This window comes from Bombyx mandarina, chromosome A1 (assembly GCF_030267445.1).
Source record: "Bombyx mandarina strain Sakado chromosome A1, ASM3026744v2".
Classification (NCBI taxonomy): Eukaryota; Metazoa; Arthropoda; class Insecta; order Lepidoptera; family Bombycidae; genus Bombyx; species Bombyx mandarina.
Window position 1 is genome coordinate 13497021 of NC_143234.1, and position 22368 is coordinate 13519388.

At 37.4% G+C, this 22368-nt stretch overlaps 1 protein-coding gene across 1 annotated transcript; it reads right to left on the reverse strand.

Annotated features, from left to right (window-relative positions):
- Positions 1-1019: 1019 nt before the first annotated feature.
- On the reverse strand, positions 1020-19002 carry LOC114239751 (hemicentin-1). The gene is made up of 17 exons (XM_028170117.2): positions 18667-19002; positions 17656-17885; positions 16150-16284; positions 13043-13129; positions 11708-11836; positions 10403-10565; positions 8575-8744; positions 8190-8259; positions 7701-7861; positions 6914-7085; positions 5984-6232; positions 5520-5592; positions 4921-5129; positions 3638-3824; positions 3332-3426; positions 3032-3182; positions 1020-1167 (listed from the first exon to the last, which is right to left on the reverse strand). The coding sequence occupies exons 1-17, from the start codon at positions 18872-18874 to the stop codon at positions 1044-1046; spliced, it is 2613 nt and encodes an 870-aa protein (XP_028025918.2). The 5' UTR covers positions 18875-19002; the 3' UTR covers positions 1020-1043.
- Between the last annotated feature and the right edge of the window lie 3366 nt (positions 19003-22368).

Here is a 22368-nt window from a genome sequence, read left to right on the forward strand (position 1 = left end):
TTTTACTGGGATTTCTAGTGCTAATTCTGAAAACTCTTTGAGACACGAATAAAACGTACGCACGTAATAAAGGCATCATTCGTTTTGTATTAAAATGTATGTTTGGCTGTCAACTGTACACCAATAATTATAGCGTTTCTAAAAACGTGGTCTGGTTCTTAATGTCATTGTCGCAGCCTTCATGGCACTCGCTCGCACTCACTAATTCGTTTGTGTTATATTATTATTCTTGGTAGTGTTCGCAAAATCAAAATTCGATCTTGACACTGACGCCTCATGATTTAGATTTATTTTACTTAAAAAATTTACTCTGATTTTTTCTATTGACGTTTTAATGAAATAAAACTGTATTTCCAAAAAAAAAAACTATTTTAATATGATTCATAGCTACTACACCGAAAAAATGGAAGACAGGCGAAGGTGAATAGCACTTAACTATTCTTTTTTGAAAGATATAAGTACATATATTTGCCACTGATACTAAAACTCATTAATAGCTACAAATAAATAAAAGCGGTTGACAAACAAATTAAGCTGTTTTTTTGAAATAAATTATTATTTATTTAAAATTTTTTTCTGAACTTAATCTAAGAAAATAATAATGGATTCTAATGTCGTTTTCAATGTATTTTTTACAGGCTCTCAGTCCTGAAGTCACCAGATTTATTATTATTTTTTTGTTGCTTTTGTAGGCAGACGAGCATACGGCCCACTTGATGATGAGTGGTTAACATCGCCCATGGACTTCAGCAATACCAGGGGCAGAGCCAAGTTGCTGCCTACCGCTTAATACTCTCCACAAGCCTCGTTTGAAGAAGGACATGTCATAGCGCTCGGGAAACACCGTGAATTATTTAATTATTCTACTAACGCCTTGGTACCAGCTTTTCCCTTAAACATTGAAGCTCGGTCTATTTCATTCATCTTTTACAACAAAATAAAATCACAAATAAAAAAATATATATTTTATTTAATCATCATAAATCATTAATAATCTTAATGTATGTATATTTTGTAATTTATATTAATTTTTTTTTTAATTATTATTCAACTTTTAATTGATATTTAATCCTGTCAGAGCCTAGCGCATTGTCCACGATGCACATATAGGAACCCTCATTTAATTTGTTGACATTGTTCAAGGTTAACGAACTCGTCCTGTTGTTTCTGTAAATTAAAACACCCAACATTTTAATTCAAGACAACCCTTTGACGTCACACGAAACAACAAAGTTAAAGTACAGATTACTTAATAATTTATTAATGACTAGCTGACCCGTCAAACTTCGTAGTGCCTCAATCGATAAATAAAAGACACATCAAGGGGACACATCAAAGGAAAAACAAAATTGTTTGTTTTTATATAATTCCGAGCTTTTTATATTTTCTCACCTTTTAAGCCCTCTCTGGACTTCCACGAATAATTCAAGACCAAAATTAGCCAAATCGGTCCAGCAGTTCTCGAGTTTTAGCGAGACTAACGAATAGCAATTCGTTTATATATATATATAGATAGATAGATTACAGTCTCACAAAATATTGATTAAAAAGAAAGGTTTCTGGCAATTTGCGAAAATGTAAAAAATCCATATCATTTCTAAAGCTTACTGGTAGCCTTTATATTTATTTATATGGGAAGCACTATGAGATCACAAGGATGCATGCATTTGCCGAGAATCAAGTAAGTGTTGCTATTTCAACTGTTAGATAAACATTCTGATGTAGCTTGAGACATCGATATCGTTTCTAAATATGAACTGCAGCATTCACGATGTAATGTGTATACGTGCACATGTATTGCACGGTAGGCAATAATTTACTGGTGGTAGGACCTGTTGTGAGTCCGCGCGGGCAGGTACCACCGCCCTGCCTATTTCTGCCGTGAAGCAGTAATGCGTTTCGGTTTGAAGGGTGGGGCAGCCGTTGTAACTATACTGAGACCTTACAACTTATATCTCAAGGTGGGTGGCGCATTTACGTTGTAGATGTCTATGGGCTCCAGTAACCACTTAACACCAGATGGGTTGTGAGCTCGTCCACCCATCTAAGCAATAAAAAAAAGGGGGGGTCGGAAAAAAAAAACGAAAAATATGAAACATATGCGCAGCTCATGCGCGGTAAAAACTTATAGCTGGCTGTCTTTCTTTCTTATGTCACTTTCCATGTTCCATTTCCGTTTCGCCGAATTTCAACGACGTCAAAGAGGTTTTCATTTTGAAAATCAGACATTAATATCTGTATTTATATAAGCCGGGCCAATAAAGAAACGAATTATACCACCCATACCCACGAAATTATATCACATATTTTGATAGTACATAAATGGGTGTTTAGACTTCTTACTTTAAACACTACACAAGCGCAACGTGTGAATGTGTTGAACGCGAGCTACATAGTAGCGTAGTGAGGGGTGGAAGGTTTTTTTCGTTATGGAATTTCACGATTCCGCTCTCAAGCCGCGCTGAAGGCCCGCGATAAAATCTATGCAATAGCTTAAAAAAACAAATGAGACTTTACTTTACTTTATACCCTGGCAGAGGGGGAGGTGTCTCATCTGGGATGCAACTTGCGTAGACACTTTTGCTGCCAGTCATCTAACTCGCACAACTCGAACGTGAAAAAACTCGAACCCAACAACAAAGTCAGAACTGATCTTTTTTTTGAATGCAGTACGCGCCGTGTGCGACTAAAGACAGCAATAGTTTAGAGTGAGCGCGCATGATCGCCGCCGCCATTTTAGATTCGCGTCTTTATCGGCGCGGCTTATACGTATAGTATGGTATCAGTATTTCTTAATTCACAAAGGTCAGCAACAGTATCTTTTGATTAGGTAAAGATGATGTTAACAGAGCTAAGATAACAACTAATATCAACAAGTAGCCGTGGTAGCTGGCGCGGGTCAATATTCGTCGCATGTACCTACAGAGAAATTTCAAAAATTGTAGTTACTCCTGATCATTAAGACTTCTATTGGCTTAAGAAGTAAATTTTGGTTATTGCTGAAGTGAAGAATAAAAAAAGAATAAACTACCTGAGTATCCTAGACATTGAATCCTTATTTATGAATTTCCATTTCAAAGATGGAGCCGGATTACCGTATAGAACGTTGCACGCTAGTTTGACAGTTGAGCCTGAACGAACTGTCAATGTTTTTGACTGTGGTGTTTCGATGTATGGGGCCACTGAAACACGAGGAAAACAAAAAGATAATATTTATAAAGTCGACCACAGTTTAAATATAAATCATAACTGGCTACGAATACAAACACGATAGTAATTGTATTGCTTTTTCTTTTGAATGGTTTTCGACAGAGATCTAATCGATACTGACCTAAGACATTTACTAGAATGGTTTTCTTTGCTGTTCCCAGGGCATTTTCGGCAATACAGTGATAATGACCGGAATCTCTCCACAACGCAGTGAATCTGAAATAAGACAATAAGATCTTAGACCATTCGCTTAGCGCTTAATCATTAAAAATCAATTTTTTTTTCAGATCTATTGGTGCACATTGACCTTCTCAAGGTTTGGAACAAAATCCACATTTCAAGACTTTTGACCTCAAGTTTAACCATGAGTAAATATAAGTCTTAGCTTATCTGCCATTAAATAAAAAAGAGCAATCCCAGAACATACCTATGTGTATTCTGGTCATCTGTAACGTGTCTTTGATCCAGTGGGATTATAACATCATCTTGTGACATTTCCCATCTAACTACAGCCTCCGGTGATGCTGTGACGTCACAAAGTAGTTCCACATTATCTCCCTCCTTCACCGGCACAGTTTGGGGGTATATAACATCATCTTTAATGACAGGAGCAACTGCAATTCAAGTCAAAACAGTTGGGACTAATGAAAAGTTGTGGAGACTTGTGGAGAGTATTAAGCGGTAGGCAGCGACTTGGCTCTGCCCCTGGCATTGCTGAAGTCCATGGGCGAAGGTAACCACTCACCATCAGGTGGGCTGTATGCTCGTCTGCCTACAAGGGCAATAAAATAAAACTTTTTGACGTGATAACTTTTTATAAATAGTTTTTATGAGCACCGACTGCACGCACGGAAAAGTGTCACGTTCCGCCTGAACCTGAGCGTGCAAGCGAGAGAGCGAAACAAGCGATAGAGAGGCACAATCGGCCCAAGCGTTGGCTTGTGACGGATTAATCTCTCTTCTCGCGTGACGTCAGAGCTAGCAGTTGGAATAGTTCTGCTACTGACGTGATCACGTTATCACGTGATACTATCGTCTGTAAGCCGACTTTACAGACAATCAATTATTATTATTTCATATAATAGTTTAACCGAACTCAGTGCAAAAACTGTAAATCGTTTATGTCTTATAATCATTGGAAATCTATCAATCTCGTGTTGAAGGGAATCTAATCACAAAAAGGGTGGTAAATTTAAAAGATTTAAAGCATCCTTTTCGAAACATTTTCACAAAAATAAAGACCATTTCCACAAATATTTCATTATAGAACCATCGAACTAAAAAACAAATAAATTAAAGATTCCTTGGGTTATTGGAGGTGATCTTTCTTTTCTTTTTTTCTTTTTATATATCTTTCCTGGACTTCACTGCATTGCAATGAAAACTCAAACGGAGGCTCTTACATTAATGCTATCTTCAGGTATCACATTAGATCTGACCATCAGTGTGATGGCGACTTGACCCAGTAACTACTAATACTGGTTATTAGTAACTCCAAGCACTAGGAGGTCTTGTTTTTGGTCTGATCGGAAACTTTATTTCTAATACAATTAAGACCTCGATATGTATTTAGGAGGAGTTTTTCATGGGCTTTCAGTAACCGCTTTTTTCAGGGTCAGATCATGCCAATGGAAGATCTTCGACGAGGGAGTCCATTTTTTTATAGCTCGTCACACGCGCTCAACTGCCAATCTTTATGTAGATACTAACATTGAACTTTCAACGTTACTTCCGCTGAGCTTTCGCCCTTGAGATTTACAGCTGTGCATCGGTATATTCCTTCATGTTCCTTTTTAATAGATAAAATCTTAAGCTTATTTCCAACTATAATAGAATCTTCGAGTAGTTCGTCAGAAGCGAATTCGTCTGCAGATTTGTGCTGCCAAGTGATAAGAGGGGCAGGATTTCCTTTCAAGATCCTAGAAATGAGACGTTTCCCAATTTAACGATACATTAATTGGTGATACAATGAAAAACAAATAACTGGTGGTAGGACCTCTTGTGAGTCCGCACGGGTAGGTACCACCACCCTGCCTATTTCTGCCGTGAAGCAGTAATGCGTTTCGGTTTGAAGGGTGGGGCAGCCGTTGTAACTATACTGAGATCTTAGAACTTATATCTCAAGGTGGGTGGCGCATTTACGTTGTAGATGTCTATGGGCTCCAGTAACCACTTAACACCAGGTGGGCTGTGAGATCATTCAACCACCTAAGCAATAAAATTAAAAAAATGAGCTCTAGTATAACTTGTTGCGAGGAGATGGTCATGACATGAGGAAGCCGAAGTGAGACGAAGAAGAAGAAGTGTACCTGCAGTTGAGTTCCGCTGAATCACCTGGTCTCAATACGATTTCTCGTGTATTTATTTCAATCTGAGGGGACTCTGCAAATGAAATATCAGTTTTAAGTTGTTTTTTTACTATAGAGAATTTAATGTGAATATCCAAAGTGGAAAATGGTCTCTACGGTCTCTTGACTTATTCAAGTGTCATTAATACTTGGTGAGCGACTATGAGTCTACCTCAAAAACTAAAATAATCACACGTTAGACTCGACCCCTAAAAAAGCAATTTTTATATTACAGTATTCTAGTAAATTTTATGGCAGCTAATAGCGGTTTGGTTTTATTCTGCTCCTGCAATGTCGGTTCGTACCTTTTTTTATTTTTTCCAGTAGTCGGGGTTCACGAATCTTCCGTTGGTATTAATGTAATGAAAAATAAGACTCCCGCATTTATTGTTATGATTTATCTACAAAAGATAGCCTAAACTTACCCAAGCCGGATATATTGATGACGAAATCAAATTCTTTTTTATTAGCAACGTTCTCGACGACACATTTGTAATCGCCCGTGTAATCTAAAGTCATGTTTTTAATAACCATGGCATTGTCGTCTGGTATCAGCTGGAGATTCTGGGAGGAGACTATTTCGGAGTTGTTGTGATACCATTTTGTGGTGGCTTCGGGGTAAGCAGACACCTCACAAAATACTGTATCTTCTTCACCGTATTCTATTGTTATATCTGAAAAATAGTATAAGAAGCGTTATTATGTCAAAAAAAAGCATTCTATTGCTGGGCTGTTTATGGTGAAAATTGGCTGGTGAAGTCTTAAAAAATCATCCATAATTTATAATTATTTTTATCATAATTTCAAGACTCAGTTTAATTGCTTAAAGACCATCTATCTATATATAAATACGTGAAGCAAAAACTTTGTATCCCTTTTTACGAAAATGACGCGGACGGGGAGGAGTATGAAATTTCCCACACTTATAGATAATATAGAGAAGGAGTGCACAATGGTAATTTTTTTTTTTAAATATTGCTAAATGATACATTAAATCAATAAAGAAAGCATTACACACACTACCATGTATTTGACACACACACGCATGCATACTATTTATTTATTGTAAAACTTTTGTTCTTGACGTCTGTGGTCAAATTGAGAATAGATTAAATATTGTTTGTATTTATTAATATTTTTCTAGTGTCATCTTGGCGTTGAAATTTCGACTACTGCGGAACCTCTAAGTTCTTTGAATAAGGCGCATAGTTCCTTCGCGGTAGAAATAAACAAGATAATGTCACCTACCTCTGTAGGTTCGTATGGCAGAAAAATGAGATTTAGATAAGATCTTATTATGACCAGTCGTCCTACCTACCCTTCAAATTGATATTGAATAAAAATAAACTAAATACCTGACGGCGTTTGCACAATGTCAAAAGTAAATGTCTTGTTAATATAAACATCGAGACTGGTTTCAGATGAACCTTCTGTGTTCTCAGCTCTGCAGGAAATGGTCATGTTCCTTGTTATGTTCGTTATGGTAACGTAACTGATGTAAGTCGAGGGTAATTCGAGCAGGATCAGCTAAAAACAAAATAAGTGACTATGCTGTTCTCACGGGTCTAGAGGTCTAGGGAGGGACTTCGATTCTTATCATTACACCGCTCACCACCACTGAGTTCATTTATATTAAGTAGAACAGTTCATAGTTAGTGCGTTTCTAGACATATTTTTTGCCAGACACCATACAACTGGAATTTCCTTCCTCGGTGTTTCCCGAGTGCTTTGGCATATCCTTCATCAAATGGACTTGGGAAGAGATTTTTTATGGATAGGCAGTCTGTCAGTTTTGCTGTATCCCACTGCTGACATCTATTAGCGTAAGGTAACTAATGACTGTCAGATGGGACATTGAATCGTCTCCTTACAATGACAATAACAGTGAAAGTCCAACAACCTATTCTTATAGTAGTAGGTAGCAATATGAAGACTACCTCAGACCTATCACATTTTTTTGGAAGAAAGGATTACTTGTGGCTCGGAGGCCTTTCCAGTTTCACCAGGACAGGTGGCCAAATACCGGGTCAGCCAGGAGGGGTAGGGTTTACTAAGAGCTGCCCGAGTGTCTCCGAAGAAAACCTAATAGATCAAGTGTAGCTGCTTCGCGAATGCATCTGGAACCACGCGATTGTAATTAACCTCGGAAGGATGTAAGTGGCCGTCATCATCTTCCCATTTCACAACAGGCTCTGGATGTCCTTTTATTTTGCACGTCAATGAAACATCGGTGCCAAAGTCGAACAGCGTATATTCTGGATCAATAATCACTACAGTTGGTTTTAGCGCCGAAATATTTGACACTGTAAAAGAATAAGTAATTTTTTATTGTACATAATCTGTTGCTGTTAAAGGCAGAAAAATTGACAGATCATCTGGTATCCAGTAGTTACCGCAGCGCATAGGTAATACATAGGCACCCGACACGGTTTTCAAAATTTTTAAAGGCTTTCATTCTAAGAAAGCACAATTTTATCTTTGCGAACCGCAATGCAAGAAATCTTTGGGACAGATATTGACACGAGCTTGATACCTTGGATTTCTACTTAAAACAAAAGGACTAGGATCTAAGTACGTTATTTTTTTTCTAATTTTTTTCTTATTAGTACCTTTGAATCTTGTTATACTTGCCTTGTTCTTGTGGCTTGAGTAACTTTGTAGCACCTATAAATCCTTGAGAATTCTCATCCTCTCCTATTGCCTGAAAGGTATTGTTCTTTCATGACAATTGATTTAAATACGATAGAATTCTTACAATTTTCTTTTACATATCATTACGCGAGACTTCATTTTCAGAGACATTTCACAACGCCCTCCACACCGCCATAGACAAGAACAGATGGAGAAAGATCGTGCGTGCGAAGATGATACAAAAGTTTGGTCACGACTCTCAGCAGTGAGGAATACGACGTAAAGAGGGCGCGAAACTTGAGTCTCATGTTTGCGTAGTCTGTTATCGGGATTTGATGAACAGTAGACCGTCTACTCATCTGCTAGCGTAACAGAATCGACTCACCGTGATGCGACATAATCTGTTGGGATCCACAAATGCTCTGCTCGTGTAATACCTTTCGTTGGTTGTATATTCAAAGCTTATGATAGTCGTCATATTACCACATTTCATTTCCAACGAAACCAATCGTATCTTTGTGTCCACTACGCTTATTAGTATGTAGTTTGAACGACCTGGGAACAATGAATGCGGTAAAAATATTTTTAGTTTAACCTACCAGAAAGGTAAGTTGTTGCCTTAATTGAACTATAACCACACAGCGCATATTTTTAGAGTAATCTTTCACTGGTGGTAGGACCTCTTGAGAGTCCACGCGGGTAGGTACTACCACCCTGCTTATTTCTGCCGTGAAGCAGTAATGCGTTTCGATTTGAAGGGTGGGGCAGCCGTTGTAACTGTACCTGAAACCTTAGAACTTATGTCTCAAGGTGGATGGGTGGCGGTGGTTTACGTTGTAGATGTCTATGGGCTCCAGTAACCACTTAACACCAGGTGGGTTGTGAGTTCGTCTACCCATCTAAGCGATAAAAAAAAAAAAAAAAATCTTGACGTCTCTATAACTTGGTATCTGTATTTATCTGTAGCTTTTTTTAAATGTAAATTGTGTTTTGGTGTGCAATAAAGTGTATTTATTCTCTCTTTCTATTTCTCTCTATGGCTTGTTTAAAACTCTGTTAAATACGTGGAGTATTGCTTGTAGTTGTCACTTGAAAGAAAATTATTGGGATTATTGATAAGAATATAATATATTAAAATGTCAAACAAAAACTTTGTACCCATTATTATGAAAATCGCGCAGACGGAGGAGTATGTAATTTCCCACACTTAAATAAAATATAGAGAAGGAGTACAGAATGCTAATATTTTTTTTAATTTTGCATATAAAATGAAATTCATCAATCATGAATCATGAAATAATGAATCATAAAATCAATAAAAATGACGTAACACACACTACCATGTATTTGACACACACACACACACACGCATATACTCTTTTGCTTATTGTTAAAATCTGTGATCAAATTAAGAATACATTAATATTGTTTGTCTTTAATATTTATTATTTGTCTATAGTGTAGCCTTAGCGATATCTGTGATTATAGAAGTAAAGTCTTTGACAATACAGCCATAATAACGTTCAAACTTATAATTTAAAATAATACTTAATAATAATAAGGGAAAAATTTGCAAAACGATCATTAGGCCTATCGTGCTGTATGGATCTGAGTATTGGGCGACGAAAGTAAACCATGAAAGAGGAGTGCATGCGGCAAAGATGCGAATGTTGAGATGGATGTGTGGAGTGACAAGAATGGACAAGATAAAGAATGAGTATATCAGAGGAAGTGTGAAAGTGGCCCCGGTATGCAACAAATTAAGGAGCGGACGGTTACCGTGGTATGGACATGTATTGTGATGCGTAGAGAGAAGATGCATGTGACTAGGAGATGTATGGAAATGGTAGAGCAAGGTAGAAGGGGAAGTGGTCGACTGAAGAAGAGATGGATGGAGTGTATGAATGACGATATGAGAGAAAGAGGAATGACTGTTGAGATGACGGCTGATAGAAGAGAATGGAAGAGAAAAATTAGCTGTGCCGATCCCACCTAGAGGGATAAGGTGGAAAAAAAAAGAAGAAGAAGTCGGATTTTGAAAACTAGGCGACAACTAGTAAGAATAGTTTACAGTCGGGCAATACAATAAAATCTTATGCTGCGCAGATTTATCAGATCATTACACAAATCGTTACGAAGATCTTTCCATTTCGGATCCATATAATTGCAACAAAATACTTATGTTATTAATGAAACTGCCACAAATGATTTACCTGCCATAGGCCTAGTGCTGGTCTCCTCCAATGATTTAGGGTATTTAGGTGAGAATCCGAAACAGAAGACCAAATCACTTTTTATGTACAGCGTTACTGAAACTACCTCGTGACTCCGAATGAACATACAATATTTCCCTTGTTTCGGTTCTATTCGGAACATCTGAAAAATTAGCAATGTTATGTTTATAATGATAGCTAATATTGACATAGAGTGCTTACTACTGTATTGATATAATTATGTGTTTCTAATTCATTTCCTTTGTATATTTAATTAATTGAATTAGTATATTGTTCATTTTCTATTTGTATTGTTGTTGTTTGTGTGCTGATTGTATTATTATTATTTTATGGATTTTTTCTGAAATAAATGTTTTATTATTATTATTATTATTTACGTTTCAAAATCAAAAGAAATTCGCTTTCACCGATTTCGAGATTATATTTTGTGGCGTTTGTTGCCACAGCTCTAGTATAGTAGTTTTTAAGTTGCTCTTTAATGTTTAGATGATGTGGTTGAGCTCGCGGCTCATCTGGCGTTGAGTGGTTACAGTGTCCATAGGAGTTTCAATTCTGTCACTCACCTTGATTATATCACCATAAAATAATATTGACTGGTTCTAATACCTATTCGTGCGAACGTTTAATAATGTATCTTAAGCAAAAACCTGTTTCTGAGGGCTTAATTTTGATTGCACGATACTATTACATCATCGAGCTTTATCACTCGTGAACGTGAGTTAAACACGTATTTCACTGCAACAAACAGTAACTAGCTGCCTGCGAGATTTTAATGCCAACGTCTTATTCTTTAGATAGCAACGATTTTCTCTACCACGTCAACCTGGTCAATCTAAATATAGTGTAATTTAGTTAGCTAGTGTAGTTAGTTTCGCGTAGAAACAAGACTGTCTACGATTTGTTATCAAATGATTCTTGGTTACTTTGGTCACATTGCTCGGCGGCCACCAGACGACCTTGAAAGATTGGCTATGGTGGGCAAGGTAGAAGGGAAAAGACCCCCCAGCCGGCTGCCAAACCGTTGGTCAGATCAGGTAACCGCGCTCACCGGACTCTCTGTTACGACCGCCTTGAGAGAAGCCGAAAACCGAAGGAAATGGAAGCTAATGGTACAAAGAGCCACGAAGGCCTTTCAAGGATGCGACCTTAAGTAATGAAGTATACTACTAAAAAGAAGTAGTTTAGTTTAGTATGTAGTTTAACTTAGTAAAAGGGATATGTATAACGACTGCTATTTTAATAACGTGGACCGATTTCCACATTAACCATGTCAATATAACTCACCTGGACGTTTCTGGTGTCAATAATCCGATCTAAAGTTACAATCAGACCCTTTTCATCTTGTATCTGTAGCTGGACAGTTCCTCCATAAACGACTACCATTGCGTCTTTGCTATACCGATTAAGTAGAAACTGAAAGGTCAAAGTTTGTTGCGCTCATGATTTTCATTGCTCTAGGTGAATAAACTCATGTTCCTCCTGGAGCACCTAAATGCCCCAACTACACCATTACTATTTTTTGGTAAGAAGCCGGCACCATCGCCCTTATACAGCGCAGCAGTAATGGGGTCCTATTTGAAGGTGCCGGGCCGCTGGACTTTGGAACCGAGTCTGGGACTGGTCTAAAGTCTAAATAAATATTGTGAACCTCCATTGTCCGAGTTACGCTGCCTAAATATATATATAAAAATGAATTGCTGTTCGTTAGTCTCGCTAAAACTCGAGAACGGCTGGATCGATTTGGCTAATTTTGGTCTTGAATTTTTTGTAGAAGTCCAGAGAAAGTTTAAAATGTAGATAAATATTTAAATGCTCGAAATTTAATTAAAAATAACCATTTTGTTTTCCCTTTGATGTGTCCCCCGTCGGACGGATTCCTTTTGTTTGTTTTAAGTTTATTTTATACAAATGTTTAGGTTTTTTTAAGGCACTACGAAGTCTGCCAGGTCAGCTAGTTTTTATTATAATTATTCCTTTAAGCTGGAATTCTCGATGACTTCGAAGAGATGTTAGTACGTCCCTACCATTTACCCAACTGTTTTCTTGTTGCTTAGATGTATGGACAAACTCACGGCCCACCTGGTATTAGGTGGTTACCGGAGCCCATAGACATCAACAATCTTAATGGTGCCACCAACTTGAAAGGTGGGTTCTATGGTTCTTATTTTGACAGTACAGACAGCCTGCCCCACCCTTCAAACCGAAACGCATTATACTACTTCACGGCAGATATGGGCAGGGTGGTGGTACCTACCCGTGCAGACTCACAAGACGCCCTACCACCAACAATCATGTAACTTATAACTTTTTCGGGTTTGATTTTTATTACACGATGTTATCCCTTCACCGTGGAAGTCAATCGTGAGCAATTGTTAAGTACGTATTTCATTAGAAAAATTGGTACCCGCCTGCGGGATTCGAACACTGACAAAACTATATCGCTCGATATGAATGCACAGGGTATTTTATTCTTTAGGCCCCTACGACTTCAAGCGATCATAAACAATAAAACAATAAAAATTAACAATAAAAAGCTATTAACTCGTAATTCTCTACGTTCGTTAGTTATTTTTTTTTTATTGATTAGGGGCCAAGACGAAGCATTGTCTTAAAACTCACATTTATCTGTTTCTGTCCTCTGATGTTGTCGTGAACTATTACTTCATTCCACGCGTTTCTATTCAGCTCATTAATATATGAAAATGCCTGTAATAAAATATGAATTAGACTCACAATTGGACGAGGTGCAAAAATCAGAAAAGGCCACAACAACTTGATAACGACAAAGGTAAGATCTTCCACTGAGCGAGCGAAATTGCTCAATAAACAGACAGTCCAAATATTATTATTTGTAACTTAAATATATCTATATTATGTACACTTATCAATCTCGTTTGTGAAATTCAGTAGCTACCGCCACATATGGCGGTAGCTATCATAAAACAGAAAAGACAGAACAGTTGATTATGTTCAACTGATTTTTGCAGCGTCTTTTGCTTTCTACGATGTTAATCCTACGCCATGATTTGGGAAACAAACGAATAAATAGAAAAACTGGCACGTAACTAAGTTGTTGGCTAAGATGCGGAATGATTACGAAGAATATTAGAATATTTTTTTGGATTGGAAGAAGTTTTTGCGCAGATACGAGAAAGAGGTAGAATTGGGAATTTGGCGCTTAATATAAAACTGATTCACTACTTTAGTTTCATTGTTCTCGTTCCAAAATTTACCCTATTATCTATACATATAAATAAAATTAGAGTGTGTAATATTTAAATAACCACTTTTTACTACACGCATATGAATATACCTAGTCAGATCATAAATTCTGTCACATGTTTAATGTAAAATAATTGAAACTAGTTTATTCATTATGTAACCATTCATATACCAAAATGAACTTAACAAAACATAGATTCTTATGACACTAAAGTTTATTCAAAATAACCTCCGTGATTTTGAATACAGGCCTTCAATCTGCGCGGCCAGTCGTCTATCGCAGCACGAACGAGGTCCATGTCAATATCGGCGGCTGCCCTAATCAAGGATGTCTTGAGTGACTCCAAATTGGGATGAGGCTTGGCGCTTAATATAAAACTGATTCACTACTTTAGTTTCATTGTTCTCGTTCCAAAATTTACCCTATTATCTATACATATAAATAAAATTAGAGTGTGTAATATTGAAATAACCGCTTTTTACTACACGCATATGAATATACCTAGTCAGATCATAAATTCTGTCACATGTTTAATGTAAAATAATTGAAACTAGTTTATTCATTATGTAACCATTTATATACCAAAATGAACTTAACAAAACATAGATTCTTATGACACTAAAGTTTATTCAAAATGACCTCCGTGATTTTGAATACAGGCCTTCAATCTGCGCGGCCAGTTGTCTATCGCAGCACGAACGAGGTCCATGTCAATATCGGCGGCTGCCTTAATCAAGAATGTCTTGAGTGACTCCAAATTGGGATGAGGCTTTGAGCACGCCTTTTCCTCCAAGTGTTGCCATATCTTGTAATCTAACGGATTCAAATCTGGACTGGAGGAGGGCCAGTCTTCGTGCCGGATGAAGTCGATTTCACGCGCCGCCAGCCAGTCTTGTGTGCTCTTCGCTCTATGAGCTGGCGCCGAATCTTTTTGGAATACCCAGTGCCTGTTATTGAACATGGTATGAGAAACAGGTTCCACAAGGTTCGTCAGGACTGTATTTTGATACACAACTGCATTCGTTTTTACACCTTTCTCACAAAAATGTACCTCTGTTAAGCCCCAATAAGAAACTCCCAACCATACCATGAGCGAGGATGGAAAATGACCTCGTTGGACACGCGGAATACGGTTGCTCGCTTCTTCACTACTGTGTGCGTACACCTAATCATTTTGTTTGTTGTAGCTCTCTTCTACGGTAAAAAAATTTTCATCCGAAAAAAGAATTTCCCGATATTTTTTTCCCGCGTACCGCTTCAACAAAGCGCGGCATCTCTTCAGTCTCAGGTCCATTAGACGAGCATTCAAACGATGTCCTGTTTTTCTTCGATATGCCCGAAGCCCTAAGTCTTCATTTAACACCCTTTTCACCGTGGTTCTGCTTAACCCCATCTGAAGGGCCAACAGTTTCTGCTTACGTTTGGGATTTCTTTGAATTCGCGCCTTCACAGCTTTTATCACTGCTGGAGTCCTAACAGACCGAGGGCGACCACTTCTTGACCTGTCATCTACACTAGAGTCTTCATTGTATCGTTTGATGGTACGATAAACGAATCTTTTGGTTATATTAAAATTTTTCAGTATGTTAAAAATTTGAATTGGCGCGTAACCGCAACGATGCAACGCAATAACTGCAACACGGTCTTCTTTAAGCGTCCACTCCATATTTAAAAATGAGTAAAATTCTAAAAGTATACATTTTTATTTTCATGAACAATTCGAAATTCGAATTCAATAAACTTTTTTGTGGCCAGCATTCTAAAAGAAAAGTTTTTACTGTGTGACAGTACTTATGACCTGACTAGTTATTTAAGGTACATACAACAAAATAATATTTTTTTAAATTTTTGTCTGTCTGTCTGTCTTTCTATCTGTCTGTCTGTCTGTTTGTTCCGGCTAATCTCTGGAACGGCTGGACCGATTTTGATGAGACTTTCACTAATAGGTAGCTGATGATATAAGGAGTAACTTAGGCTACTTTTTTTTAACTAGCTTCTCCCCGCGGCGTCTCCCGCAGTTATTGTCGTACCACGCGCAATATGGCGGGACTCACCTATCAATAATAAAATTTAATGTTTCCAAAGCGAAGCGAGGGCGGGTCGCTAGTTAATAAATAAAAGACACCTTTTGAGATACTAGGTATGTCTTACTCCATTGTGGAGTAACTAAATAATCGGCTCTTTAGACCAGCGCGTCCCGAATTGCCTTACCTCAAGTCGACTGACCCCCAATCATTGACAATCATTTACTCATCGCTCACTCAAGCGTCTGCGTCATCTGGCTTTTTTCTTTCATTGTTCTCTCCTTTTCTTACCATTTCCTCTCACTCATACCGTAACGTTTCGTTTCACACTCTTTTCACATGATTTCGCGCATTCTACATAGATATAATATACATAGAAAGAGCTATTGCCGGTACCCACTTTGAGTTGTTAGATGGAGTTTTAATGTATAGCCGAAAGTACCGTCAACAGCGCAAGAGTCTCTTATTATTTATGTTACCTGTCTGAGGTTATGCGCCGACTCGAACTGCAGTACAACTCCACCACAAGCCCTCGCGACTTCATAATACAAGTCAAGACGACCAGCGGAATTTCTGGCCGACATATAGCATACACCGGTCAGTATTATATGGACCTGCAAGAAAACGCTAAATTTGTATTAGGAATAAATAATAGTTTAAAAAAAAACAACAAAATACACTTTTATAAAAAGTCCAACTAAAGAATAGAAAATAAATTTTAATAAAATTGAATTAAAATTGTGCAAAAAAGCGTGGGGTGCTTTTCAGGATATTATCAAAATAACCCTTCTAGTCATATCTGTTTATACAATATTTATAATTTATAACTACTGATACCATGCACCCCACGCTTTTTTACACAATACAATCACACAATAAAATCATTTTTTCTTACACAATTTTTAATTCAAATTTATAAAAATTTTAACTTCTATTTTTTAGTTGGATTTTCTATAAAAGCGTATTTTGTTAGTTTTTTTTAAACTATTATTTATTTTTCATTCTTTAGTTGGATTTAAAAAAAAAAAAATATTTATTTTAATATTGAATTGTCATCGGTCCTTAGTAAGTATACCAAATTTCGAATTAATCCGACGTTTTGAAGAGGGTCAAAATCATGTTGAAAGATTCCGTTACATACTAACATACATACGTCTGAGGCTAATAAAAGCGTATTAAAAACAACAATTAATGATGCCAGCTAAAAATGTTCATACTACCATAATGCCACCACCAAAAAGTGTCTTATTTATGAATTCATATTTCCCATCTACATTTTGACGCTATCAGGTGTAGAAATGATTGTAACAATTAAATTAAAAAGAATAGGCGTCCGCCTTGAGGTTCTAGTTGATTTTTTTACAGGTAAAAATCACTGAAATCCGGTATAAGGGAGTTAAACCTCACTAAACCTGGTCGGAGCCCAGTTGAGGCCATTGAGACGGCGGGACAGGGTCGACGCAGGAGGTTCTAGTTCATAGTGGATACGGGTATTATTGTTGGTATTATTGTCGTGGATGTAGTCGCGCGTTTTTACCGGTTTGAAGGATGCCACAGGAGTAAACCACACCAAAGCATAGAAAGCTTCAAACTCATTTTAATGACTACTCAGATACCCACTAAACTACCAGATGCATGGTGTTCATTTTTAGACGGTTTTTCTTAAATGGGTGGACAAGCTCACGGCCCATCTGTTGTTAAGTGGCTACCTGGGGCCCATAGATATCTACAATGTAAATGCTGCTATTCATCTCGAGAAATAAGTTCTGAGGTCTCAGTTTTTACAGTACAACGTCTGCCCCATCCTCCAAGCCGAAACACGTTACTGCTTCACCGCAGAAATAGGCAGGAAGGTGGTACTTACTGTTGCGGACTCACAAGACGTCATACTACCAGTAGTAATACATTTTTTTAAGCGTTTTTACGAAAAAACAATGGTAATTTTAAAACTATCTATTATTTACAATAAAAAAATAATATCTCACCTGACTATATTTATTAGTGCACAAATCCAAAACTGATGGCATATTTCCGTAATTCTTCGGATATGCATCCGTGAAGACGTATATTGTTGACTCTGGGTCGCTCACACGTAAGGCATGCTCGATTCCGGCCAAAGAGTTCTCTGGGCAGTCTTTACCACCGCTCGTGGTTAATGTAGTCAAAGAACATATGAAGTCATCGGCAGTTCTTGTTATCAATGCGGTACCCACATCTATAATCAATTTACTTTTTTATCACACTTATATTTCGGGATCAACATTGTGGTATGAGCGAGCAGCGTATTGGACTTGTTTCTAAAACCGAAGCCGAAACGAACTACTAAACTAAGTAATGGTTTTTCATTGAATATGTTTTACATTTTACATATTCTTATAAAAATTACATTTTACATATTATACTTATATATAAAAATGAAATATGAAAAATAATAAAAATGTTCAAAGGGATCCTACATGTCAATAATAGGTTAAGTAGTGTAATTGTTTAATTGAATATCTTCTATATATATAAAAATTAATCGCTGTTCGTTAGTCTCGCTAAAATTCGAGAAAGGCTAGACCGATTTGGCTAATTTTGGTCTTAACTATTTGTGGAAGTCCAGAGAAGGTTTAAAAGGTAGATAAATATAAATGTGCTAGGAATTAAATAAAAATAACAATTTTGTTTTCCCTTTGAATGTGTCCTCCGTCGGACGGATTCCTTTTGTTTGTTTTAAGTTTATTTTATACAAAATTTTAGGTCTTTTATTTATCGATTAAGGCACTACGAAGTCTTCCGGGTCTGCTAGTGTTTTACATAAAAACTTGCGTTAATTATGTAAATTAATGATCTTTGTATTGTATTACATTACGCGCTAAACAAAAAACATTTGAAACATATTTTTATTTCGAACAAGATGCTATTGTTAAGCAAGATTGATTTAAGATTGTTTCCCTTAAATACTAATCACAAAATTAAAGCGTCTTACATTGATAAGTTTATTGTTAACATACCTGGATCATTGAAAGGCACAAGAATGTAATCAGACACTGTCGATTTATTGTTTAAATTTCTCACAACTTCACCAATGTTTGCTTTTATAATATTAATCTCATCGTCCATAGATTCCGTTGTATCGATAACAACTGTAAAACTTTTGCACGTTATTTCGGCTATCATGATAATAAACAGAAGTAAAATATTGAAATATTTGCGCGACATCACTTTGGTTTTAGTTTTAATTCGATAATAACTGAATTAATTTGCGCGTACGCCTATGACTATTGCAAACAATGAGGGCTTTGCGAGTTTCTACGTATTTGTTAAGGGCTAGTTAGACATTTCGCTCTCGTTTCCAATTAATTGAGAAATAGTATTACCTTCATGATATTTCTTCTTCTTCCTCTCAGTCGTTCAGTCCTGGCGGAGTGGTCGTGGTTACGTAAGTCTTAATGTTTGGTTGCGGCTTTTGAGAGACTTCTCCATCTTTCTCTATTTGTGGCGGTACGTGTACACTCAGTAAGGGAACACTTCGTAGATAACTTAACCAAGTCTGTCCACCTTGTGGATGATCGGCCGCGAGAGCGTTGACCGTCTACTCTTCCTTGATATTTAGGCGAATCTAAATTGCTTTTTTAGCTCTTTCAACTTATAACAGTAACAAAAGAGTTTATAGATGAATTTGAAACTACACAAAGCGGTGCAGATACATTATTTTTATCGGCAGTTCCGAACTTTGACTGCACAAATATCAGCTTGTTTTCAAAAAATCAAACATTGTGTGATGAACAGGCATTATGTATATATTTACTAGTTCACTGGTGGTAGGACCTCTTGGGAGTCCGCACGGGTAGGTACCACCACCCCGCCTATTTCCACCGTGAAGCAGTAATGCGTTTCGGTTCGAAGGGTGGGGTAGCCGTTCTAACTATACTGAGACCTTAGAACTTATATCTCGAGGTGGGTGGCGCGTTTACGTTGTAGATGTCTATGGGCTCCAGTAACCACCTAACACCAAGTGGGCTGTGAGCTCGTCCACCCATCTAAGCAATAAAAAAAAAAAAAAATTATGTTTGTATATGTTCACGAATCCTTAATATGTTTGGACATATCATTCGTAATGAAAGCTCATTGGAACGTTTAGTGTTTCAAGGAAGAGTAGACGGTCAACGCTCTCGGCCGATCATCCACAAGGTGGACAGACTTGATTGAGTCATCTATGTTCCCTTACTGAATGTACACGTACCTCCACAAATAGAGAGAGATGGAGAAGTCTCTCAAAAGCAGCAACCAAGCATTAGAAGAAGAAGAAATATATATGTTTGTCAGTCCCTGGTACCCATAACACAGGGAATCCAAAATCGGGTTCGAATGACCGCGCGTGATTTGTTCCTGGCTATTTATTTTTTATTTATTTAATACGTCAATTGCAAAGCTCTCCTTAATAATGCAATAAAGTAAGAGCATTACTGATAACCTCATCAAATAAATATATAACAGAGTGCATTATACTTTGAAAACGGTCTGTTGTTTTGATATATATATATATACACATTTCCGCTTATACTGATAAGAGAAACCGTAGGATTTTATTCTTCGTAATTTCAGATACACACTCAATTTCTACGTATTATGTTTAATTTAAGCTGAGTACGTACAATGAATTGGTTGTGATCTAGTTGTTGTGTTTTGTTATAATTATTTTTTTACGAAGAAACGATTACTGGTGGCCCGGAGTCCTTTCCCGTTTTTCCAGGACATGTGCTCTGAGGAATCGTTCGAGATGATACCAACGTCTCGTTTTTACCATCGCACCGCCCGCCAGTGGAGTAGGGTTCATCCATACTACCTGGAGCCACTGCGTTCATCCACAGTGCGTTTCCAGAGATCTTTTTTGCCATGTACCATCCGGCTATCGCATGAGCTTCCCTCCACGGTGTTTGCCGAGCGCTATGACATGTCCTTCTTCAAACGAGGCTTGTGGAGAGTATTAAATGTCCATGAGCGATGGTAACCACTCACCATCAGGTGGGCCGTATGCTCGTCTGCCTATACGGCAATAAAAATAAATGTGCGAGGGCACGGGCTCAGCTAGGAGTGTGGGTTTTAGTAACAGCAGCCGGAGTGCCTCCGAAGGAGATCTAAAGGCTCAAAGGCAGCTGCTTCACGAATGCATCTACTACCGGATCAAAATGGCGACCAAATTCAAATTCAAATTCAAAATCATTTATTTCAACTTAGATGTCAGTATGACACACTTGTTGAATGTCAAAATATAAATAACAATGTTAACTCTACCACCGGTTCCAAAAAAAGCCACAGTCCTGAGAAGAACCGGCGAAACAAAATCAGCGGGACCCGCTGAGAAGATCCAGCAAGGAAATCAGTGAGTTCGACGAGTAAGGTCACCAAGGTCCCTAAGCCTGCTCCTAATGCTAGAGCCGCAGGCGTCTAATAATAGTGTTAATGGATCGGAAGAATCCATAAGGACATATCCAGGGCGTGTTGTGTTGAAAAAGTAGTTTTAACTATATCTATAAAAATATACATATTCTTCGCTTGCTTACTGTTGAAAGGCTCAAGCGTAGACAATTATTGATTTCGAGAGATCGAAGTTTATAATGTTAGGGTAGTTAGTTTTAGAAACGGTATAGAGTAAGTAGCCCACACACATACGACATGAATGAGGTCTGAACGGTCGATTTGTTATTTGTCGTCTATTTAGGTCTTTAAGAAGGGTGTAGCCGGCAAGATTCGACCGCACTCGGGCGTCATCGGTCGCGATCGGAGTTCCCGAACGCGCAGGCGGAGTCCGACATAACCCGGTCCGTTGCCCCCCTCGACCGGGTATCCGTAAATGGATTCCCCAGAGTTAAAAAAAAAGTGCATGCGTACAAAGCACACATGTCAGAAGTGAAACTTTTTTCGCGAACTAATTTATAAGTGTTGCTTATATTTATACAAATCTAAAACTTTACATTTCCGAGACTTAGAGGAAGGGAAAAAGGAAGATATGTTCCCGCCAAAGTCTGTCAAATGTCAATCTCAAACCTCAGTGTTGACAGTCACATTATGTTTAGATTTCTAAATTGTAAATTACTAATATTTTACCAATTGAATTGACTAATTTAATTTCATGCTATTTGATTAATGTTCCAAATTCTTTTCGTTTCATTTCAATTCCTATTAACATTTTTCACAAAAAAATTATAAAATATTAGGCTGTATGATATGATACATTTGCCTTTCCAGTTGGAAAAATACAACAACTACTGCTACTGACATTTGACAAGTACTTAATTTAAATAGTAGTTTGATGTCACTTCCGTTGCATGCCTGCGTGACGTTCTGTAAAAATTTTACCCTCATGCGCCTAAAGAAGTTTCACTTCAAAAAAAAGGTTTCCCGTGACGTCATGCACCGAGATTCGCGCGCGTCGATTTAAGTTGATTGTAAAAACGTAATTTTAATTTTAATTCGTCTTTTCTAGTGCCTAGTGTTGCTTACTTTACTTTAGTTATATTTTAATATTGTACACATTATAGATATTGTTGAATTGGCGTGTTCGACTTTTATATGTTCGGAGCATAATATCTCGCGAAAGCGAGGGACAAATAACAAACTACAAGGACATGAAAAATGACCACTGCTCGTGAGCAGTCGTCCTCGTTCCTTTTTCTTTTGTTTCTTTTTGAATCACAACTGTTCAAGTCTGT